This window comes from Anticarsia gemmatalis, chromosome 11 (assembly GCF_050436995.1).
Source record: "Anticarsia gemmatalis isolate Benzon Research Colony breed Stoneville strain chromosome 11, ilAntGemm2 primary, whole genome shotgun sequence".
Classification (NCBI taxonomy): domain Eukaryota; kingdom Metazoa; phylum Arthropoda; class Insecta; order Lepidoptera; family Erebidae; genus Anticarsia; species Anticarsia gemmatalis.
In genome coordinates, this window is record NC_134755.1 from 5,998,801 (window position 1) to 6,025,802 (window position 27,002).

At 34.7% G+C, this 27,002-nt stretch overlaps 1 protein-coding gene across 10 annotated transcripts in view; it reads right to left on the reverse strand.

Moving 5' to 3' along the window:
- Positions 1-508: 508 nt before the first annotated feature.
- The window catches only part of how (protein held out wings), a 68,481-nt gene continuing 41,987 nt past the window's right edge, over positions 509-27,002 (reverse strand). The window contains exons 3-8 of one of the 10 annotated variants that reach the window (XR_012959667.1): positions 13,733-13,861; positions 12,398-12,538; positions 10,448-10,568; positions 8,896-9,237; positions 5,901-7,837; positions 509-3,503 (exon numbers count right to left, since the gene is read on the reverse strand). Coding sequence is in view for 9 of the 10 variants with exons in the window: in XM_076120089.1 (XP_075976204.1) it covers positions 5,942-6,018; positions 8,896-9,237; positions 10,448-10,568; positions 12,398-12,538; positions 13,733-13,861 (810 nt within the window). In the remaining variant the exon portion in view is untranslated. Of the gene's footprint in view, positions 3,504-4,767; positions 7,838-8,895; positions 9,238-10,447; positions 10,569-12,397; positions 12,539-13,732; positions 13,862-27,002 lie in introns of those variants that run through there. The other 9 variants (XM_076120089.1, XM_076120095.1, XM_076120093.1 and 6 more) reach the window with 9 other exon arrangements.

A 27,002-nucleotide genomic window follows, 5' to 3' on the forward strand; every position in this document is an offset into this window, starting at 1 on the left:
TTGCAATAGATGGCGTTAGCATCGTTGTAGTTAGGTAGAGGCCTACTCTACTTATGTGAATTATAATATTTTGACTACTAACAAATTCATAGAGACTAGTTTACTTGATTTTCAATTGTGCATTTTTTCCATTTTTTATAATAAGATTTTTCGAAGAAAATAGGCCTTTTTAAAACTTTGATAAATCAATACCTACTGAGTGTGTCTAACAAAATGTGTGTATATATTTATTCCGAAAACTTACAAGTAGGTATATAATTAGAACGAGTAGTTTCACTACACGTAGTGTCATTCAAATGTTAATTCTTACTGTCTGATAAAACAAAAGTTGGCGGCTTCGTGCTCAAAGTACAAAATGGCGAACCGAAGCCACGTGCAGCTGATTCAATAACTGGCCTTAATTAGCAATAATGGTTTGTAAGCACAACAGCAAACTGATTTAATCGCATACCAACATTCATTCATCATGACTCATTTAACTACTAAGAAAGTAAATAAAAACACAATGTTACGTTTTTTAAATATTTACTATTACCAAATCAATCTTAAACACACATCAAAACATACATAATATGCACAATCTCACTTAACTAATTTATTTATTCTCTATATATTGTTTTTGGAAAACAATTTTAGAATTTGTTATTCTCCGCTATATTAATACTTTAATGAAAGATAATAATAAATATGTACAAGTTGGTTTAAGGCACTTGATTAATATTTGCCTTAATAATAAGTACAAATTAATATTTAAAAAAACATGTAATATAAGCCCGTCTGCTGATGGCACTAAGCATGTTCCAAAAAACAAAAATACAAATGTTATTGCTTATGAAACACAGTTTATTACTAGTTATTTGCAGACAATAAAATTATTTGTACGTTAAACACATCTATTTCATCACATATTTTTCACTTTTCACATGAAACGGATCCCTCAGTTGTTATGGCATTTGCATTTTACGATTTAATCATTTAAATGCTTTTTTTGTATTAGTATGATTTGTACGAACTACAAAGTTTACATGAAACGTGAATGAAAGCAGTTTTGCATTTGATTTTTGAAGACATAATTTTGATTTTAAACTTTAATAAAAAAAAATGAAGTGGAATAACAAGATAATTTACATAGGGAATATTGTCAAGCTGATTTTAAGCAATTGTAAACTTTATTACCCAGGCTTTAGGACAATATTTGTGTATCACGAGACGGTGTAATGCGAGACTCAGCCAGGCAATAAAAGGATGACATGTACATGAAGTTAATTCTTAATGCCGTTTAAGTTTTACACATGATTTATATATTTTTTCTGTTATTTCCAAGTGTTAACACGTGATACGAATGAGTAAACATTTCAAATTAATCGTACTTAAATATGCATGAGTGGGAGACCAACAAAATTAAGTACTTATTTTATGAAGTAATCATGGACGGAGTGTTAACAACTTCGATGATGTATTTTCACTGATGTTTTAGGATATCTACTTAATTTAGGTATTCGATATAAATTTACTTATTTAGAAATAAAAATAGATATTTGCATACACTCTTGCGAAAGATAATTTTGATTTCAGTGATATTCGAACTATAAAGCACCTAATTAATGCAAAACAATAAAAAATGTAACCTACTAATTAGCCCTTTAATCTAATTACTTATAATCAACATAATTTTAAAGAAAATATTTATCTTCACAGATAACGATCGTGATAATATACTTTCACCTACCGCATTAATCTCAATATCAGATCTCTATAAAATCTTGTAAAAATATTCTCCCAACAATATTACAGTCGAGATATTTTATAATAAAATATTATTTAGAATTATAACATCTCTATTGCACTAAACGCGATTTGTTATTGTTATAATATTGCTTTTAATTACATTATGTAAGCTTTAAACATAACAATACAAATGTTATGACAAATAATTGCCCTTGTTACATAACATAATATAACACGAATGATTTTTGTAATCTTTGAGATTATTTCCGTAAATACTTTTCACTGAATACAAGTATATTTCCAGATCTGTGACATACTAATAATGAGATATGAAATCTAGAGATTCCCCAAGAGATTGTAACGAAGGCACTTATAAAGTTAATATGTTGTCAAACTAACGTACAACTACTAGTACTAAACATTTGGGTATTACTATTAATATTCTTATACAAATAATATTTCAAAACTGACGAAGATAAATGTATAAAAATTAACATTTAGAAAAGTTAACAATAATTTAATCTCTTCTAACTTAGCTATTAATTAGCATTATAACAATTTCTATAGAACCAAAAAGGTAAGAACATTGTACATTTAATTAAGGCACATGGGATGTACAAATATTCAAAGTTATCTATAAATATTAAGCACTAAATGTAAAATACAATGCTATAAATATTATTCATTTAGAATGAGACTCCATACACTGATTGACCGACGTTAATGATTTCAAAAAGGAAGACATTCATGATTTATAATTTCATCAGTAAAAAGGTCAAAAATATCTATAAAATATTAGTCTTTGGTTTTAAAGTTATGTAAAATATTGCCAAAGTTGTAGTCGGTCAATGAGTATATTGAAAGACAACCTATATTAGACTATAATCCAATGTCAGTCCAATTATTTTTGAAAAGCAAATTTATATTTTTTTAGCATCGTAGGTACTTACTTTTGACCTCTTGCATGACGCCATCCTGTTCTTGTGACGCGCCACACTCATCCATGTAGCGCAGCAAACGATCAGTTTACGTAAAAAACTCTCGTACTTTGTGTAGTACATTCAATATCTTTTAGAATTTCATCTAACATTAGGTAAATTTCTTAGTGAAAAATCATGACTTCGCATAACAAAGCTTAATTCATACAACAGTAAGCTGAAGAATGAATTGGAAAAATGTTTTTGAAAGAGATCAAAAGCGATTTATGTTAGAAAATAATAATATTCATCATCAAAATAAGAAAAATGAACTAGCTACTGTTGCGTGAACTAAGCTCTAAGTTAGAAGTCAATATTTAAATCAAACTTTTGTAAATACGGCGCTAAAAGTGCTTTTGTATAAAATATGGGTAATCTATTCATAAACATTAAAGAATAATAAATATAATCTACAGATTATAGGTGGATGCACATTTAACGCCGTGTAATATCGGGGTAGCCTAACAACACTCGTGCTTCAACAACAACACGATCAAGCGACAACAGAAGTACAATAAGATACAATATAGTAAATATAGTCGATGGCGTGTGCCATTTCATTAAAAAATTATATAAAAAATGTTAATAAAGTTCATCATGTTATAAACATAACAGGCATATAAATGTTAATAGTTAGACTATTATAATACATAGTATAATGTTAAACGTGAAAGGCCCAACAGCTATAGCTACATGGTGGTCGATGTTCCGATGAGTATGTTACGCGGCGACATAGGGGGCCGTCGTGTGGCGGCCGGCCGCGACTCCTGTTAGTTCCTCGGCGCCGTTAGCACTCACCTAGCCGGGTTAACGAGAAGAGAGAAAAACAGAATGTTAGTATCGATCAAAATGTCATGGTCCGACTACACGAGTACCCTCAATCGCGAGTTCGCACGCTCAAGCATACTGGTTGTTTGTCAAATGGCGCGATTCAGAGAACAAACTAGGACAAGATGCAAGCAAACATTCACAGTGCTCAAGATGGAGCGGTTTGGAAAGCTGTGGTGGCGCGAAAAGCCCGCTGTGACCACGTTTGACTTGAGTACATGACACAGATTCGTGATAGGCGGTTATGTCGCTCGCTAAATCGCTCGATTTGGCAGTAATAGGAACTAGTGTGCTTGAGCAAGTAACGCTTTCGTTGCGCTGCGGCCGCTGCCGGGCGGGTCTACGTCACGAGTACGCGGTGCAGGGTGTAAACAGAATGTCAGTACAACGTGTGTAATGGAATTTCGATGTACGATATACGAGACATTTTAGACATTCGGGTACCGGCAACATGCAGCGAGCCAACAGAAGCGAACGGTGATCTCGGATTGACACCACTAGTGTACGGAATTTCTCATAAAAATAGAAAATTTAAAAAAATACTAGGGGGAGGCTATCAGGCATTCGCGCCGCGACATTGTGTTCTGTTTGTGGCCCAGTTAATAAACTATACGGGTACTTCATTAGTTTACGCAGTTAATGGTTGAAAAATGTTAAGTCAATTTAGTATGTAAATGATAAATCTACAAATATAGGATTAAATGCCCAATAGTTCCCAACGAGCAATGCTTGAAACACACCGGGGGCGATCAGTGCGACCACCGCGTCGATGTAACGAACATTGCTCAGACAAACAAGCATAATAAATTTTATCACTTATGTATAACCATAGCACCCAGATGCAAGTATGTAAGTTATTCAACACATTGCTGCAAGATCTCAATAAACTGTATATGGCGGCATTCTCATAAAAAAGTTGTTAATTAGTCTGTGATAACGTAACAATGTCATTACATATTTGCATGTTAGTGACTCATATAATATAAATACATAGTTACAGATAATCTGCAAGTTGTGACAATAGCAGTTATGATAGTGCACTTAATAATTATTATTATGTAAACAAACGGGAACTTGGCCTTGTGGAGTTGCATGTTAGTTGTGTGAGGCTACAATTGACCAAATGACTGCACGTCATCAACTTTATTGACATATAGATACTTTTGTAACACATAGACATTGAGCTTTACATCTACCGCGCCCCTAACGACCACTAGTGAAAGAAAACGCTTAATTTAAATTTCAGACAATTTATTGCGTGTATATCTTCAGAAAATGCATTTATTTACAATCAACAACGGAAACAATACTTTACAAAACATTATCGCTTATTATCATTCATTTTATAAAATTACGAATAGCATTTCGACTTAAATCATTTCATATAAAGAAGCGTGAAAATACGTAGCCGACAAATCAATGTCGGCCTCTTAAATCCACAAGGACACAAGTGCAAATTATCTTAATAATAAACCACTTTCAAATAAGAAAGTAAATATAATAATACCTAAGGCAAAAATAAAAACAACTAGCTTAAAAATTTCATATAAAAATCTTATATTGACTAAAAGAAAGTTGTGATGATAATGAAAAAATATCAAGTCAAAGGAGGGGCATTACGTTTAATACTGGATTGATGGCACAAATTCTGAGAATGCTCTTTCCTTTGACTAATACTGGGCGAGACTCGGGAAAGAAGGATTTCACAACCGGACTGTAGCACCTCCGTGGATTCTATTTGGCAATATTGAACACTACGTTATATGCGAACAGCAACTAACTCAAGCCTTGCAATTAAGAGTAATGGAACATCAATCCTTCTTCCCTCAAATATATAATTTGTTCCTGAAAACATTACGACTGTCCGAAGACATGTTGTGATTTAAACAGTTGCAACGACAGCATTCAAAACAACGGCAAAATAATTAAGTAACGCTGATGTTCAACGTTCAATAAAGATAGTCTCTAATAATGCCTCGCATCACAACATGTAACAGATCTAAATATCTATAAAAAGAAATATAAAAATCACAGTTTTCAAATTATGCAGTGTCACATCAGATCCGGTATGAAGAGCGATATAACATCTTATCCTCATACAAACTATTCGAGAACATAACTAATAAGTACACGACATAATAAATATAAAATAGTGACACAGAGAGACAGTAAAGCAAAGGCACCCACGCATACGCAAGACGAATAAGATTGCTGGGACAGTGACATTTAAAAATAAATATTACATTGCAAACTACTGAGATTCAATATAAAAATGCAAGTTTTCGCTTCGAATGATGCAACATCGAATATAAAAAGACAAAAGCAAACGTATTCATCTAGCGGTATGCGCGCGCGCGCGCTTCTCACCTTGTGAACAAAATGGCGGCGTGAGAGCGTTTTGGCGGGAATTAAGGCGCCGGTAAGGCAGTGCGCTGGTAAGGGTGCTCCCTGACCTGCGCGAGCCGACCCGCCCTCCTCACCACACCTAGCGGCATATACACATTTAACATCTGCGTCTTGGCTGAACATTTAAAAGCTTCCCACACCGAATAGGTGCACCCAGACCTTTGCTAATACATATGGAAAAATGAATTTGGAATACAGTTAGATTTAAAGCTGACAGACTATAAAAAACTGGGTGTAGACGCTTTATATCTAAATGCTGTAAAGAAATTTAATCTCATTTATAAAATAGAAATAGAAAAGTGTTCGTTTTCTTAACTAAACGATCGCAAGTACCTAGTTATCACTGCCAAATACTCGTCATTGTCGTTTCGGTAATACTAAGATATATTTTTTTAAATATTAAATCTTCATTTGGCAGTAACACTAACTTCTATTATTATGCTTAGTCCTACAGAATATTCTATTATCTATTTTATTGCTTTGGAAAATATAACAAAATAAAACATTTAAACGAGCGGGTACACGTGAGCCCGGTCAAGGTACAGGTAATGGCTGGCTTCGATAATTTCATGTTTTCATTAAATTGACTACAGTGTTAACTGCGATATAATAAACCTAAACAATAATATACGGGTGTATAATATTTTCATAAAGCTCACTCTTTTCTAAACTAACTAGAAATCTTTTAAAGATAATAATAATACTTAGCCTATGGTATGTTTATAAATATAATAATATGGCTAATAAATTAATAAGTTACGATATAATAATGCTAACAATAACACTGGACGCGAGTAACGTAAATGTTATTGTAACAGTACGTATATAAACATTTAAAAACCGCCTAGAATGTTCCATATTTGTTCGTTATGTGAGTGTGTATCGCGTTATTAATTTTGTCAGTTTTGTTAAAAAGTAGTTAAAAATGTAAATGTTGTTTTTCGTAAATCAATTTGTATTTGGTCCCTTTTGCTTGTAATTGCTGAATTATCTATGCAATTCATTACGTCATTCAGATAAACTACTGTTAATACGAAAAATTTCATTTGTTATTTACAAGTACTCTCAACTGGAAATACATAGAAAGGATAAAAACCACATGCATAGGTGGAATTTTAGAATACACGATAATACTTGAAAGTATGAGAAACTTAGTCCAAAACTCAATGAAGTTTGACTCTACAATAACATAATGTTAATACATTAGTTGTGTTACAAGCAAGGGTTATCACAAGAACTATAATGATGGGCTCTATTCATATCTATCATCATTCGAGTGAAGGATATCAGTGTATAGTAATAAATATATAACTGTGTATAAAAACTCTATGTCTTTGTATACTAAACATCGGTAACTTATATAGAGTTCTATTGGCAGTTCATATTCAACTAAAATAATATCTAATTTAAAACAATAAATCAACTGCCATCAACCCTAATACGAGACAACTGTTATAAAAGAAAATATATTTTTCAATAAATATCTCGATAAATTAATTTGAATAAATAGTAAATCATTCTGTATATAATAAATAATATATCTTTGACTGTCACGTAAAACAAAAATTATAATTTGTGTGAAACTGTACAACAACAGCCGTAGAAAAAAAAAACAATATTCGTAAATATTAAAGATGATAACATCGTAGGTACAAAATAATGAGTCGCTAGACTAAAAGTACTTAAAACAATAAATCTTAGTCTAAATATTGATCATGGCGTATTATTATGACTGTAAGGACGTCCTGTGCGGGAGGCGTGTTTAGAAGAAAGATTATAATATCAAGGACGGCAAAAATGATGCGAAGTGCGATACGGTGCGTGGACTCTCCCGTATCTTATTGTGGGCTGATGCGATTGCGGCCAATGTCAAAAGCCAGCTAGCAGATATCTCGACGCTGCAAACCCCATTAAAATATTTATATCACTCACACAGTTCAACATAAGCTCGACACCATATGTTAGAATAGTGTACATTAGTTAGTTAGTGCTGTGTAATCACGAGTCTGCTTGTTCTCATGTTAAACTATCATATATAGCTGTTTTAGTTATATAGCTTCTATGATATTCTTGATTGTTATGTTTGAAGACATCAGCCTTTAGAATGAAAGTGACGGAAAGCTAAACTTGGACGGTCAAATTTATTTTATGATTTGTTTGACATGTCCTTTGGGCTTTTAGTAGCTCTAAATTTCACAAATATTCCAAGAAAGATTTGTTTTAATGTCTTTCCAAGCCTTTGTATAGTTGATTTTTAGCTTTGGGACACTTGTAAGGAGCATTCTCGCCATAAAGTTGAACGCGATTATGTATCATTCTACTCTTTACTCGAGCTTTAGAACAAAACACATGCGACACATTGAGTGATTCAGGACACGGGATTATGAATTATCTTATGACTGACTTGCGTACATGAAATTTAGACTAGGAAAGGCTTCGTGAGCCGATGGGCTAACTCATTAGCTGTTTATGCCTATAGATTTAAATACTGTTACTGGCTATAAGGTATTACGACTTTTACGTATCGCCATTTTTTAAGGCTTTGGCCTGAATGTGTTCTTAGGTCAGCTACAAACATGCGGTTACGTTGTTCCTACTCGTTTTTCCTAAATAAACCTAGTTTGATCTAATATTCTATCGGCCTACACTGACAAAATATATCGTAGTTGGACGAGAACCCGGTACCGTGTGTGTAGCGTTAGTAGATTTATAACGATGCTTGATAACTTTATCGCAAGATGTTTTTGAATACTCACAATAGTTTAAAAGACAAAAAAAAAACACGCCGATAGAACGACCACATTTCACCTAAAGTAAAAAGTTGCCGATGAACTAGGCCGCATACGCGACGACGATATCGGTCGACCGGTCACGGGCGGCGACACTAGACGCAACCGCAAAAACCGAAACTCGTTATCAAACATCGTTAATCGTAATCAACGGGCGAACAACCCACCCGTATGGTCGGCGGCGGCGTACTCCGTCGTCAGCAGCGGGTTGGCGGCGGCGGTGAGCGCCGCGTAGTTGGCGTAGTCGTAGGGCGAGGCGTAGATGAGCTGGTGCGCGGGCTCGCCGGGCGACAGCAGGCCGGCGGCCGCCTGCGCGCCCGTGCCGTTAAGAAGCCCCGCCTGGGCCCCGGGTGCGGCCGACATGCGCGGCGACAGGATCAGCGGCGCGCCCAACGGCGCCGGCGTGCGCAATGCCACACCGCCCACGCCGCCACCCGGCGCAAGCAGCCGTTGCGTCTCGGCCGCCGCGGCCGCCACGCGCCGCCACTCCTCGTCGGCTGTGGAGTCCCCTTCATTGTATCAATGCTAAGTTATATCAGCTTCGGGTACTCCGGTCGGCGAACGATGAGGATCACGCGTGACGCTCATCGGTTAGCCTTAGGGTCTACCGCTATTGGCGAATTTATGACGCTTTAAAGTTTTGAAAATGATCAGGGACAATATTCATACTCGCTCCAAATGATTGAGCAGATTTAGTTTAGTTTTACAGAATTTAATTGTTTGATTTCGCCAATAATGGTATTTGATTAGTTAGTTGTATCCTTAAAAAGTGTACCTACCTAAAGCCCAATAAAAAGACGGCACGCAAACGCAAGCATCCCGGTTTCGAACCCAGGATTTGAAATGCTGTAAATTTCTATAGCGGTGCACATTTCCCATAACAATGATAGTTTTGATTTCATTCGTCCCATACCGAAGAGCATAAATTTCAAATGGAAAACCAGAATTGTTAGTAAGATTTCATAAATGAGTACGAAGGCGAAATGGTTTTACTAGCAGTAAAGCAAATGAATGCATTTACGGCTTACGCATAACACGAACGTTGGAAAGCGATCATGACAAAAACTCATTTCGCCGACCGTAACGAATTCTCTAAGGCTGGAACGGTTTCCAATAGCCCTTAATTAACGATAAGAGATCTTGGCGCGGTGAAATCACCCATGTTAATAGTTAACAACCGTAACATGCCACAAATCAATTAAGTTAGTCATCTTAGCGGTCGCTTCGATGACTCAGATCGGCAAACAAAAGACACAGTTGATGCTCAATTCAACAATAGGAAATGTAATGAAAACAGAACAGAATATGTACAATCGACAGAAAAAATCCCAATGTAATAGTCCCACGATTGTTATGTATTTTTTTCATGCAGTGTGACCCACAACATTCTCTTTCAACCATGAAACAATCACAACCATATTTGTTTGATTTGTACCTCGTCTTTCCTGACTATACTCCTGTGCGAATTGCGTCAGCAAAGTCTTTAAAGATTTGAAGAATCTCCACCTTTAGTAAAACTCACGCAAGAAACCTTAAAGCCAATATTTGATGTGGTTAAGTTTGTTGTACGACCATCCGGAAATATCCGTTCCAACATTTGAATCACTGCTCTACAGTTGTAGGTAGGTAGGCTTTATTGCCTTGACGTGTTGGTAGATATTTCCGAAGGGTTATACCTTAGTGGGTAGGATTAGTTACAAAACATGAATGCGACCATACTTATGAGGCACTGACCGTTGACGGGCACTACCGCCTTGGTACTCGAGTCGCGGTATGTGCCATTTATGATCGCCAACTCCATAAGCTGACGCTTCTTCAGTTCGTCTTCACCGTCGGCTTGCTGCGAAAGGAAAAATATTCTTGTAAGTAAAAACATATTTGAGAAAGAACATACAATCGATTTAATAATATGTGAACGTAGAAGATATCTAGGTACTGATCAAAATATTTTGCAAAATTCCCGTGTCTCACTATCATGTAACGTAAAATTTGCTAAAAATAAAAGGCATTTACTAGTTTTGACATTTAAAGACGAACCTCATAAATCATTTTTGACTTAATCCTAGACATAAAACTGGGCAGCTGCATTCCAAATTAACTTTCAAATAAAATAAATGAGGAGCAAACACATAAAACTCGCATAACTAGTTAAAAAACCAAAAAATAGCCGTAAGTAGGAGAATTGTGATAGGTCATTGTAGAAGCTAAGAGCGCCCTTGTGTCTCACAGGTCATCTTTTATTACTCTCTTTCTAATGTTCCATCTCTCTCTTTAATACGCAGTACTATAACTATTTCAATCTGTGACCTAATACTATCAACATAAACATTGCATCGTATTTGAATTCAAAGAAATGCAACTCGATCATTTAGTAAAAGTAGAACAATACTCTTGTAGCAATTATTAAAGTATCTAGGTGGAAGGTAACCAGTATTCGTTAATTAATAATAATGAGCGCGAGCCTTGCAGCGATTCAACACAATGTAAGTGACGTCACGATACCTTAAATGAAACAGCAATGAACGTAACATTGAAGGAGATTCATAGAAAGATAGCTAAAATAATGTGCCTTAGCCACATGACTGGTTTTAAAGGAAAACATTATGAGAACGTGTACCAACTAATGCGAAGTAAACGTGAGCTCTATAGAACAGTATGTAGATATACTAATCAAGACGTAGGTCGCAGTAATTAAGATATGATGACATTAAATATAATCAGCAAGTAATAAGGTAAAAGTAAAATATAAAATTAATTCCAAGCTCGACAGTCTTTGACGTGAAATATTTTCTTGTTCGCGACAAGGAAGGAAAAGTAAAATACGACATACGACAGCTATTGGATTTCATTCAAAATGTTTGCTGGAGCCAGTTGCCAACATTTCTATTTGGCATTACCGTCTGGCAGTTTACTAGAGAGTTTATCTTTAACAGATAACATTCACAGTATCGGACAATTACGAAGAACGTTTGCGTGGTAACCGACTATCAAGTTAGTCATACTTTACTATTACGGAACAAAAATTATTACGAATTGTTTGAAATATTTAAGAAATGACGATCATTTTGAATATTTGTATGCAACTAGCACGAAACATTTCGTTTTACAAAATATACTCCGATAAGATGACAGAAGTAATGCGAAAATTAGATCTCATAAAATCAAATACAGACGGACAACGGAGTACAATCAAATAAAATGATCCCATAATTGACCACAGCGGAACACGAGCCTATGTAATGAACTGTTACATTGAACGATTTGCTGATATAATCAGAGAGAGATCAAACGATATTGCCAATCATTAAAGCAGACGTATAGGCGACCGCATAAAGACATACACTTGAAAACAGGTTGCTACTTTGTAGTCAGTACTCATCAATATTACCGGTATTAGAACTTGTAGACAGCCTAAACACATCTAAATAACTAAGCATAGTATTTTCTATAACAGTCGAAAGGAACAGTTATGATTTATCCAGAAAACGAAGTACTTAAATTGACTGTGTTATTCAAGTATGTTGTTTAAGTATGACAATTTAAATCCATATTATACTTGAACGAACGCAGGATGTAACAACGTACAAGAGACAGGAACACTCAGGAATGGACCGGTAAAGCAGCTTTTCATAGCCTGCAGGCAATATAGTATAGTAATTATATACTTACTGGTACAAGCAGGCGTTTGACTTCCTCCACAGCCCTGGCCAGCTTGATCTTTGCCCTGTTCTCAGTATCCTCGACTGTGAGTAAGACGTGGAGGTCGTCAGCCAAATGTTCCCAATTCGGCTTTCCTCTGTTTGCGTCCTCCTGAAATTTAATGTAAACACACGGTGTTTCAGTAACCTTCTATTGAAGTTTTGAACGTTTATGATTCTCCCAGTTTAGCACAGTAATTATACCGTGTTGTGTGAAATCAAATACAGTGGTAAAATGGAATTTGTTTCTACGGAGCACGTTTGAAGAGATTTTACGCGATTTTCTGTAGCAAGGAATGTTATTCTGCCTTTGTTTTCATACTAAGCTAACTCTAAAATTGAATAGGTGTATAATGAACCATTTTTTGTAGTTGGAAAACAAACTCAAGAATCATTACAAAATTACATTTTACAATTACTGCCGATAGTTGAAGTATGGTTGTGAATATAAATAGCCACGTATTCTCAAGGACGTAGCTGAACATTAATGGCTTGAGCACTTCAAACAAGCCCATACAAATTTAAACGGAAGATCCATATACGTTTGCGTTGTTTAGGTATTACTATTCGTAGAAATAGAAATCAATTGAACTGATATACCTCGGTGTTGAGATCAAAACAACATTGAATATATTATACGATCTCTAATCTAATAAGCGAATAGAATATAGACGTGGGAGTAAATAAGTATAAATAGTAGGTACTCGGAATAATCTAGTTTGTGAGTTTTCCTCACAGTGACAATGGACGTCTAATTGCTCAGTGCAAGGATGATTTGCAATGATGACGTTTATGTGAATAATAAAAGAATTGCATCTGGAACTGTTTTACAGAGAAGCGATTACTGCAACAAATTATGATAAAAGTTGAAAAAGTATCTGATATCGCGAATCGTTTTGAAAATAACCGTATGAAAATAGTAATCAATACTTTTGGATCTTTTGATATCGAAAGATTATTTGACAGCAATATTATAAAATGTTTATGAATGACTACAGGCCATCAAAGGTAAATATGATATTTAAATACGGACATGATAATCAAGAAAAACATGATATTTTTCTTATTCCCTTAAACAAATATCAACTACCGGCTTGATAAATATTCAATAATGATTATAATTTGACATTAAAATAAACGATTAAGGAATGATCGTAACCTGATTGAAACTCCGATTGCGTACTAGGAAGGAAAATATAACAATTAGTAACTGGTTTTATCATCTAATTATTTAATGTTAGAAGACAATGTACTTAATACTAAGGTTAGTAATAGGAAAAATTAAAAGCATAAAATATTTACATACATTAGAATTTACCTTTTTCTTATCCCTCATTGAGCCTTTTCCTCTGACCATGATTTTGCAGCCTGTCTCTTGTTCTAACTGTTTGGCTGTCATACCTCTGGGGCCGAGGATCCTTCCAACGAAGTTGAACTGGGAAAATAAAAAATATCTCATAAGAATAACAGAAAAATATAACAATTAACAGTTCATTTGTCTTTTGAGAAATATTGTGTACGCATCAACGCTGACATGTGTTTTGTTGTTTCAGAATTTAGTGGAAACGCTTTCAATAAATTTACGAAATATCTTACGTTCTTGCCGGAGATAAATTTTGTCATATTACATCATTATTTAACATGAGTTTTACGCCGTTGGCAATACCGCTTTTCGTTGGCAATACGGCTTTTCTAGTAAATAAGGATAAGCTGTCAAATAACTTAATGTACTTTGGCAAGGTGAAAATTGTCTGTCCTTCAATATATTTTATTAGATTGCAATAATACTGGAATTATTTTGCTGCAATGTGTAACAGAATTGGCAAAAGTGTGTGAATGGTAAGTAGATTTCTAAGTAGCGTGTTGTAATAGTGCTAAAATTGGCACGTTTCTCTTCCTTACTTGGATGTATCACATCTGATCTGACTGGTCTACCATAGCTAATGAAAACAACATGAACACTGTATCAACTATTAATTCATAAAATCGAAACTTCATTCACGATTTGTTAAATAATTCATTGGATATTTAAGATTACGAAACGCCGCCGCATGCGCAGACCTAATTCAAGTGTGCGACTACATCTAATGCCATTAGCTGTTGGATTAATTACTCGCTTCGTTACACATAAACCATATTTCCTGTGTATATAGTATGTACACGCACGCAGTACATACGTTTAACCTCAATACGTAAGCTTCAAAGCATCGGTCAGCTCAACGTATATGAACTGTGAACCAGTATCATTCTGCCGTCCACGAGCAAAACTGAGAAATGGACCAGTTGGCATGACGCCAAACACAGAGGTTCACACTAGACTTGTTTCTTTTTCATAAGGGATATTTCAGGCAGTCGAACGCTAGTTCAAAATACGTAATAAATAAGCGTAGTAAACAAAAATCGAGGTTAGAAATTCGTCACATGTCTCATGCTAAATTGTTTTGCGTGACAGCGTGCAAATTGCTCGAAGATGTTATTAGATGCGACTGAAAAGTTTAGTGACGTCGACGGTAGCGAACTAATATTCGTTTAGTAAAGATAGGCGGCCGTGTCAAGTATATTGCTTTTACAGTCATAAAACCGTACGTTGGTTATCGTTCCGTTTCTTTTATTATGACAATAGATTCATTACAATGACATGTTTCAATGAGAAATATGAGATGCGGAAATAGGCGCCTCGAACAAGCTTGGAGAGCATTCGTTACCCGTCGCGGTCCAGCGACTGCGACGGCGCGGGACGACAAATTGTAAATCACTCAAAGTACTGACGCGCCGAGGTTTCGCATGCCGATACATATCATTATCACATGAATTAATCTATTAAAACCAACCAACTGTATCAAACAACATAACTAGACAGTTATTAAATGTATTTTTATACAAGCGCGTATTTAATTCGTTAGTTGTTTTCTTAGTATGCACTCAAACAACATTGACATCATTTTTACGAAGGTGATCATCATTTTTATTTTGCGTTACGTGTTCTTATGAATGAAAACATAAGAGTTTTAACCCAATCTAGTATGTGTGGTTACATCATATTTTGAAAATATCTATTCACCACTAACTCTGTCAGTCTGTTATTTTCTTTGATATAAGCACGTAGCCTACGGGTGAATCTCTCTTGTTACATTTATATGCGTGGTTTCTTTGTATCATAAAATCCTAGCTGTAATCTCGTAGTGATCATAATTTTGAAGCGTAGGGCGGTTCTAGTGCTGTTTAGTGGTTGGCCACAAACAGCTTGTCTGAGAATACTTCCTTTGCATGTCACACATTATGTAACGTTTCTTTGATATTCTAAAGAATTGTGTTTTTTATAATCCGTTTATAGGCCAGAGTACCCATATAACGTTCTTTTTGATGTAGGTAAGCCTTTTATTCGAGATACTAAGATTGAAATATAGCGTTCAAAGAAATAATGAATGGGTGAGTAATGTGTCATTTACCCCAGAAGTAAGAACTTTCTCATATACACTTTCCAAACTGTGGGCGATATTAATCACGGAACTGATATCTAATTACTACGATAGCAACCTAAGATCTGGAGCGAATTCCTACCTAACGAACTCAGTGTCAAGCTTGTAAACGTATATCTCAGTCAAGTCTTGTAATGTAACGAATATGAAAATGTCTGCAAATATTTTCATGTCAAAAAACGTCACAATTTTCGCCATGTGACGGGAAACAAAGCTGTATGAGGCGGTTGGTCACCGGACGTCGACGGGGCACGTCGAAATAGCGTCGCGATAGTTGGCGAAGCGCCCGTGTTTACTTTATTGCATTTTTTCACTGTTAGTAATATTTTTATGAGAAAAGTAATTATTTTATTTTCTACATTACAGAAATACCTGTAAGCGTGCCCGGATACACTACCGTGCCAGTTTATCACTTGAATTATTTTCACTGGGAATTCGTGTGATATAATAAACACGTTGCACTTCGAGTAGAAATAAGTTCGTGAGTAATATCTTGTCTGTACTAAACCGTTGATATAATACAAGGAAATGGCTAGTACAACAGTAAACAAAGCTATGGGAAACGTACGGCGCTGCGCCGCGGGCGCATCTAATCGATAAACATTAACCAATTGCATTCCTGCCCGCGGCGCATGCGCACCGCCCTTTACCTACACAGGCATAGTAGATACCATTACAAGAATTAATTCAAACACCATTTACTTATCAGTTTAAGTATCGCGTTATCGCAATAAATGCAAATAAAGTTATTTGTTTGATTTACAATAAATCAGTAAGCGTTCGCTACTTGTATTAAACAATTATTGGGTGTGCAAATAATCGTTAGTCATATAGATATTGATGTTGTAACACCTACATTGTCGATATCTAGATTGTACCTATAATTCTACTGACTCAAGCGATTACAATTAAGTGGAAACATTTATAAAATATACAGTTATTTTATTCGGATGATTTGATGTTAGTTATACTAGATCATCTACTACATAATTTTTAGATTTGAACGCGTCGGTAGATAGGTATAAATAAGTATAAAATTTATATTCTAAAAATATCTTTTAATTTTGCACCATCGATTAAGTACAACAGACTCAACTTAACAGGACGAATTTCTAATCGACCAATAGTTATAATATAAGAACGCACCATAACCCGGATATTGTTATACAAGTGACATTGTCCTACCGATACAATAGTGTTTATATTGAGTGGAAATGTGCAAGTTTTCCGTCAGTAATTGGCAGTGGTTTTGTAGCCTAATGATAGCGTTCCGATAGTACCGCAAACCACGTGCAATGGGAACCACAGACGAGGCGAGGTCTTACTGATAGCGAGTAGTTAACAAAAGTTGATAAAAGAAAAGATGACGTTTTTTCTTATAAAATGCCATTTTTAAATCGTGTTGTGGCCAATTAAAATAATATCCTATAACATCAGGTTGTAACATTTTACAACCAGATAAATATATTAATGTGTCATAAGTTTTTAAACAGTCTAGGTTTAAAATAAACGCAGCTTTCAGGAAAAAGTAAAGTAAATAAAATTAATGCTTTTTATGTTTCGAAATAAACCAACCAAGACTTTAAATAGAACCAATCATCAATAAGTTAATTATGTTGAATGAATGCAATAAATTACTAAATTTATTCATTGCAGTCCCTCTATTATTGCAGGTAATAAAATATTTGTCGTAATACTTGTTTTTACTACACGTTTAATAAGTTTTGGTCCATTCATAAAGTATTAAATATTAAATGTACAACTTATTATAAATATTATATATAATGTATGCGTCAGAACAATCCTAATCTAAATTATGATAATATAGGTTTATACATTATGTATATGTGGTTTATAAAATTATACAAAACATTAACATCAATGTATATATGTATACGTGACCATTAGATTATTGTACATAATATTATCTGTAATTCTTCCAGTTCCGGCTTTTATTAAAAACTAGTTTTTAACCGCGAGTTCGCCCGTCAAAAATGATATTTTCAGGGATAAAATTAACCATAGTCAAATTTAACATTTAACATTTTATGAAGAATCCGAACCTTTAATACCCTTCCTGACACTACATACTACGCAAACTACATAAAAAAACGCTTATATTCCTCTATCTCTGTGTAAAATAGACAAACATAAAGACTGGCTTTGAGGATTAGGATTGAACAAAAAGTATTATATAAAGATTTAGACCGAACGTCATAATATTTCAAGGTACCATATGGAACGTCTCTTGTACAACTCCCAATCTACTTATTCCCATTAATGTGTGCGTGCAATACGAAAAATAAGTTGTTATTTCCTTAATAGACTTATAGGTAAGTACACAATGTAAATCATTCATAAATATTAGTTTCTGTACATTTAACAACTTAATGACTTGTGTTATGGGATGAAAAAAAATAATGATTGTACCAAAGGGCCCATTTCGCGTGCTTCGGACGATGAAGGCTTAAGTTTATTTGATTTTCTCACGCAATTCTTGAAGCGTTATTACAATACGCAATAATAATATTATTATTAGCAATATCCTTTATATTATAAATTGAAGTACATTTAAGGTATCGGTTACACAACCCGCTTACGCTTGCAATCATACCACGGCCTCACTATAACAAGCAAAATGCCGTTTCATCGTTTTAAAATATTTATTATTATCATTATAACTTTACGTGGTTCAGCGTTTCGTACCATTGTTTAGAGCTCCCGTTATAAACGCTACTGTTTCTTATTGCATACAATTTGTGTATCTAACGTTTTCTTTGAGCAATTTGCGTAAAATTTCAGAATTTCGCAGAAAAGTGACTACTGTGTTGTATCAATTCTATAGTTAGAAATTAGACTGGAAATAATATTAGACTTGTGCATGTGTACTACGCAAAATGCACGTAGAATGCTAAGAAGCCCGATGACGGATACGCATTAAATCTTTGCTTGTTCTTAAAGGAAATGAGCGTAACAATTGTAATTGTAAGACACACTCCTTTGAACGATGTGTTATTATTATGCATGAGGATAATTTACATTTTCCTGTTAAAAATCCCTGCACAATAACATTTCTATTGATGAGTAAAATTGTAAAATAGGTACCTAAAATCTGTTCATTGAGTCCATTCGTCGAACAATTGTGTACAATTTAGTCATAGAAGCCATTCATCATCGCTGTGGTATATAATCAAAAAGTAACTTAAAACGCAGCAAAAAGTTAACAATGTGAATATTGTAATAACCTGTAAGTTACGTTTGAGGATAAGTTCAAATTGCAGATTTAGTTAAAGATGCTTTAAAGCAACTTATTAATTGCTGGATTGACCAAAAATATGCTATGTAATGCCTACTTTTGTATGGCTGTAAACTCCGAAATCACGGACTCAAGGCCTAATCCCTCGTCTGGAAAAGGACTCTTGCCCAGCAGTAGATCAGTCAAATGTTAAAAAAGACTCAGGAATATACTAAAAGGTTACAATATTAGAAGCTAGATCAATTGCCAACAGTTTTTCACGTAGGTGCTACATTTAACGCCGACATAAAGAAAATCAGCAGTCGCGATGCCTTTTCCAAGCTTTACAAAAACTTTATTATGTAAACTCGCCGGCAACATGCATGTTTTTATTTCATAATCCATTACATGCGTACATTATGTTTGTTTGCATAATTGACTTAATGAATCATAGTGCTTTTTTGTTTATTTACGTCTTAATTATAATCCGAGCCAGCTGGTTCGGGTTCGGACAAATGTGTGATTTCAATTATGCAGTAGTTGATATAAAATCTGTCGTGTTGGCTTTCGTGGCGATTGACACACGTTTTAAATCGGGATTTCTTTGATGAAATTTAAATGTGAAAGAAATTAAAAATATATCTTTCATCACTTTTTGAATAGTGTCAAAAATTGGGATGATTTAAATAGATAGATTGACGATGGAAAATAGCATGCACAATGAAAGTACATATCTACATACTCAACAGCAATTACAAAATTGGTTACTTCAAATGTCCCTGCGATATTCAATCATTTTTCACAGTCTCAGTAGGTATAACAATATCATAAATTGGAAACTGTAAACAAATCCTACCATTTCTAGTGATTTTAATACACGGTGATCATCGGTAATCGATCAATATGGCATGCTTTAACAAATATGTTATTACTGTGCGTGGTTAAAGCGATAACAATACAATACTTTTTGCTACTGCAGCCTAGCTTATCGTCTGAACGAAAGTAGAGCAAAAAATCTATATTGATCTATGAGTCCATTGATCTCTCACCTTAGAAAGCTTTGCATATGTAGTTTAATATGACAAACAGTTTTATAGCCAGCATAAGCCATACTGTATCAAATATATTAATTATTTTGTTGGCTTTAACACTTATAACTTCAGAAATATAATGTTTAATAAATATCATTTACCCTTTTTATAGGGACAGAAGTAGGTTGATTGGCAAATTGGCTTCGCTTATCACTGCCAGGAAAGCAAATGAAACATACATAAAAATCGTATTAGCATTTTGCTAAGCCGAAATAATAATATTAAAAAATCTGTTATCTAGATTCTAGACCAGCGAATAAAGTGTTTTGTTCTAGTTTCCACTACCTCTATAAATATTGTTGCCTACGTCTATTAGTAGATCTCTAGACAGCTAGTTTTTTATTTGGCGCCATATAACCCAGCGAAATTGAAGTCTGCGAAAATCAATTCGGCTTCGTTAGCTGCGTTTTATTTTAACTGTGCTGTGTATAATGTAGCATTCAATATTCCACTCATAGTTCACACCTACCATTAACTGTTATACGTAAAGCTGCATACACATACACACTCAAACACGATCATCCATCACAAATGTTTGGTAACATTGATGATACCTTCCATTTATGCGAACTTGTTCCACCTTTTTCAAAAGTTTGTTTATTTGTATTGTGTTCCCTTATAAACTGTTTATGGAACTCATGTTCTATTCATCATTAGTCGATATTTACGAACGTTTTCCAGTGATTCATACATATAAAATAGGATTTTATTATTATGTGTATTGAATATCGATATAAAACATGATTACAATATCATATCAACGTGCATAAACAGTTAGATGAGGATAATGGTTACTTAACAGTTAAAAGGGCAAAATCAACGGAACCAAATGTACTCGTATTCAGCAGTGCGTACACTCACCTAAATGCCTAGTAATTTTCACAGTTAGTGACAGTCGGTACACATTTGTTTAAAGCCGTAATGAGTGGGTAGTGGTAATGCAATAAAAATATTCTCCACAACAAAGAAAAGTACAATAACAAAGCAAGTGAACTATTGACCGAGAGTGATTGCCCATCATTAGTGACGCCGGATGAGTGCAGGTGGGTGTGGTCGGATACCATATTGCAATTGATTGATGGTATAATTCTAACATAATTGTCGTACAACGATTGGTCACGACGCGCGTTACTTGGAACCGCCTCGAGGCGACTGCTGTTACGTAGATAGGTTTCCAATAAAGCTAAGAACATATTACCGTCAAGCTGTATTCTTGTGTCATTATCTTCAGGATTGAGGAAATTTCCCTGCCAATAGCGAATATTGCTTCTTGACTTTTGGTCTTAAAAAGGGTTATTTTACTGAGAGACACGATCAGTTCTAATGATACAATTTTATAAATATTCTCCTCCACTAGAACCTACACACAACCGATACCTATTCTGTATATTTTATATTGCATAATATTATTGACTTCTACTTTGTTGTCTTTCCAGTGTGTTAATTTAAATCGCTGCAAATTGTTACCCTTGATACTTGTAACAACAGATCGCGATGCAGATTGAGCATCCATTAGTTGTCTTAAGTCACCCACAGTGAGACAAAGTGATCTATGCTAAGCCACTCCCTTTTCCACTATGCTATGGGATATCGTCATTCTCAGTAACCACTCCTACCTCCGTATTTATTACCCACCATTTTATTGATTAGTACATAAGCTTCGTGTGGCTCTATTACGCATTTTGATTTAATTACGATTAAGGTGATATCATGCTAATTTATTATAATAGCTTGATTTTGTGAGGTAGGGCTGAAACTGCTGGAATACCTAGTGTATAATTAGGCATAAATAAACGATTGAAGAACTTACCTTCGTAAATATCAATCCTTAGTACAAAATAACAACTTCTTTTCATTGCCGGGAAATAATGTTTATCATAGAGTTATCTCGGCTTATTGCCAGAGCGAGCTAGATACATATTAATATCGTATTAATATTAATAAATTTCTATTTATATTTGTGTATGAAGGAATAGAGGAAACTCGCAGAAAGTATGAGCCGTTTATCGTCCCACGCACATCGTAAATGTTATCTGAAAACTTTCGGGTCACCGTGGAGCAACAGATGAGCTGTTTTACTATGGTATGTACCTATTTCATGAGTAACGAAATTGTACTATACGGCTCTCTCGATGTCAAAATACTTACATATCTTTTTTCATACTATCTTTTACATTAAGGAAACATCAGACAGGAAAAGAAAGAAAATCTAGCAACCATCAAACAAAATAACGCGCGCGAACAAATCACATTAAACTATAACGAAGACTAATACCGTTTGATACATTTTGGGACGAATAAAACATTCGAAAACCTTGCTTCCGGATGATATCAAAATAGTTTCCGTAAAATATGCAGTTCTGAATTTATTTTAAAGTCTTGCAACGTGGCCAAGATTGCTTAATCTACAACATTTCAAGAATGCAGATAAAAAATCGAGTGTCGACAGAATTTATACGGAATTTTGACTATAAATCAGACCGTTATAGTATTGGGTGATGTAAAAATAAACGAAAATACAAGATGCAGTTTGTTAAAAATCTCCTCAAGCTTTGATCCGCTATGTTAACGTATCAGCAATCGTAAAAATAAATGAGCCGGTGCTATTTCTTTGTGAAACAATTGTAAAATTGAGTTATCGTTATTGTCTACTCATGCCTTTATACCATAATGGGAGAGAGATAAAATGATCAATCTGTAAGAACAGTAGACTTACGGGACAGACAATGACTTACTGTAAGCGCAACTAACTATTGATAAATAAATCAGTTCGTAATTTAATAACTTAACGAGCTCCAATGGATGTTAGTCACGACCTATGATTACTTAATTGTTTAAAATGTCTGTATAAACGCGACTCAAACGGTAAATCGTAATAATATTTTCAGCCGTTTCTTAGAATACAGATGGTTTATGTTATTGTACTTCTTATGACTAATATTATAAACTCAGATGTTTTAATAAGAAATTTCAGAAGCGACACAATTAAATAGCTTTAGCTACCAGCCTGATGATTTAATTTCTATTCGTGTAATGCGAAATCCATTTCTTGAAATTATTTTATTATTGTCAAGTAAAGCAAGTAACCTTCCAATAGAAAATAAGGAAATGGCGGTCCACAATTATGAGACTAGACCTGATTTAGAATAGAATTATGGGAGTAAGGCTCGTTTTTGTCGTAACAAACGTCGTAGTCGCAGAAGACAATGTAGTAATGATACCGACGTTAGTGTAGAGCGGGCCACGACCCGTGACCCGCGGCCGCCGGACCGAGACCAATCCGATCAACCTCATTACCGGCACAAATGCACTGCTCTACTGCACCACAATGTATGTAGAAAATAATGAAAATTAAATCATATTATGTGAGAAAACCAGAAACTTTTTTAATGAGAAAGTTTTTAATTACAAAATCGCGTGCAAATTAATTTGATTAGACATAAATTCGTTCACGTGGTTACTTCCCTTTTTTATAATTTCTTGTGGTATTTTACTTAATTAAATTACTAGTGCTTCGACTACTAGTACAACGTTCTTTATTACGTGTTTATACTCAGGGCTCTTGCTGCATTTTTTTAAGTTTCATTCACAATGGAAAACACTCATTCATTAAGCATGTTCAGCTGTTCGTTGCGTTTAAAATGTATTTATTCTTCGTTGTATCGTACGAAAGCATCCGCTGAAGTCATTTGTCTCTATCATGCAATTTGCATTTAAGTTTGTTTACACGGGCAAAATATTGTGGGAGTCAACAATGCGTGTGTATGTATGAGAGACGTTGCAATTAAGAATATTTCATATTTTATGTATAGTAAGGTGTTAGAAATCCGTTGTTTTTACGACAGTAACCTTAATTTTCTTTTTTATTACATATGTCAACATTTAATTTTATCGCAGAAATACATTTAACATCATAGTGGAAGTACCTGAGCTTATTTATACAAGAACGTGCCTTTCGCGATGACGTCACCTTATTTTGAATATATTCATGATCTATTGTTCCATCGAAAACTGATTGAGTAACCAAACATTAGGAAGTTGTAGCATTAGTCATAATAATAAAGATATTTTATACACAACTGTAAGTACACATGTTTGACTAAAACCTGTGTAAAACCTCTGTGTAAGGCATGCCATTCGGATGTTGTCACTCGCTTGTTTGTTGTTCACACGTAGTCTAACGATAGAAGATAATCTATTTACAGATATAGACAAAACGTCCGTTATGATCTGGTGTCGAAGGCTACTGAACTATGACCTGCGGAGTACCTCCGACCAACCCAATCAACCCACATTGCACATACACCACTCCTTGTTATTTCATGACAAATATGCGACGTAGTTCACTACATAGCTAATCTAATAACATTTAAATTTTGTAACGCTCGATAAAATGACGAAAGGTATATGGAAATAGAAATTGAAAGAGTTCAATGAGTTCATTCTTCATTTGTCCAGATTTACACGGTGTAAAGATAAATGGAACGGATATTAGCGGCACACCCACACATGCGTTTAGTGCACATGTTATAGCTTAATATCACGGGCAATGCGTCGTAAGAAAACTTCACTAAATTATACAAAGTAACGATGTCAGAGTAAAACACGGGGATGTAGGCGCCCACGCACGCTCGCAAATTTTGTGAACTAACTACTCTGGCGGAATTCAATGACTTGAAGGCGATGCAAATGGTCAGCTTTTGTTTGCGTGAAAGGTGTTTTACTGTAAATACTAAAAACGGTAAAAGATACATAAATTAGGACTCGTACATGCTGGCATTTAAGTGATCGGTGTCTTTTTAACAAAAGATTACAAATGGCTGAGGTTATGTTAGCATCAAAATGTCACGCAATATCGTGATTTAAAATAAGACTTGAAAAATATATGGCAGCCACACCTTGAAATTAATTCTATTTGTGTTATTATAATGTTTGTATCGTATTTAATCAGCAGTTATCCAAAACTACTTAGGTCTGAGCTCTATTATTGCTATAGTAAAAAAATATTAAACATCCGGTCAAATAACGATTCGATTGTTTACGATACAAACTCATATTTTAATCAATTTGTCGTTTTTACTACGTCATTATAGCCAACTGCGGTACGCAAGGCCACACAAACGTCGAAAACTTTTTAAAAATGAAGGTTTAAATTTACGTCTCTCGTACGAATCTTTGATGCTTTCGCCAAAGAATAAATAGCCACTAGACCTACCTAGACCAGACCGTTTGAGTTGTAACGAAATTTTTGCACAATATTCTATCTATTTAAAGAACGGGGAACATAAAACTTATAGAATTATTGACGGATAGCTAGAAATATTGCTAATCTAACATTCGATCTGATATTCTCGGCTGGTCGTAACCTAAACAAGTTTCTCGACGATGCAGTAGCGTGAATTGTTTAATCTTTTTGAAACACATTCGCGAGCTTTTACTGATGTTTGCACTCGCGAATGATAAAGCACACACTGCTCGTGCCAGACATGTTTTCACTAAAACAATTCAACGATCCGGCTCGCTCGTAGGCAAATATAATTCTGTTTTACGTTCTTTCCTATTATAAGCGGCATTACAGCTGTATGTAACAACCGGACGATAAGATCGCGATAGTATTATTTGCGTAAATCTGCAATAATACTTAAGTATTAGCAAGTAATAACTAAGCATTTGCAACGGTCAATGATTGGTTATTAATTACAATTATAACTATCTACATCTATCTATCAAATAACTAACCAATGGGTTACGACTATAAGTAGATGGTTATACCAACAAACGATTATGGTATGCATATAAATGATACCACTAAAGCTATCAATAAAATTTCACAAAACTCCAAATAGCGTCGGGAACTGTTATCCACGTACATTTTTACCAACAGAAACGGATTTTAACGGCATGAAAAGCTTTAAATTGTGTTTATGGAGATACTGGATTTTACTACCGAAACCGATCCAACGCATCCAAATACGTCTGTGTCATTGGCCTTTTAAATGGGCCATCAGTTAATTCACTATTCAATCGGATTTAACATTTCCCATCAAATAAGACAACAAAGGGCTTATAGAGCCACGAGTTTATGTGCAAACAAATATCTATTCAACAAAGACACGCTATACTCAATGTTATGCATTCTCGATGCGTTTAGTATAAATAGGTGAGCTTTTCTGAATCATAATGAAGTAGAATGCTTTCTTCTTTTGCGAAAGTAATGAAGGCGCGAAAGTAATCAAAGCGCCACTTGCAATTGTTAATCAATAGAGATAATAAATACACTTCTAGCTAATGAGGATATTTGTTTTTTGAATTTGTTTCGAAATAGAAGTAAGGAAACAAACAGATGTCGGTGCTTTCTCTAAGATGGTCGATCAAGTAAGCACTGTTAGGGAGCAAAAAGCTGAAGTAACGGATCCCACCGATATGGCAGGATTTAATAACTCCTCCGTCCCTAAATGGCAAGACGCAGATGCCGGCATCGCGCTGCGCTGATGTCGATTCTCTATCAAAGCTTTATTATAATGTATTGATATCACAGCATTATTAAGTGGCTGAATATAGAAGGGTAAACCATTTTGAGATAAACTTCAGATAACAGTTTCGGTGATTTAAATATTGTTGATTGTGACTTACAAAATTTTATTCAGAGCTACTTTACAGTTCATAGTAGGTGGGCACTAATTACTTTATTTCATATTAACAGTCTCGATAGGTATACACTATTTAAATCTTCTTTTGAACATATATGTATACTGAAGTTAATGTCCTACG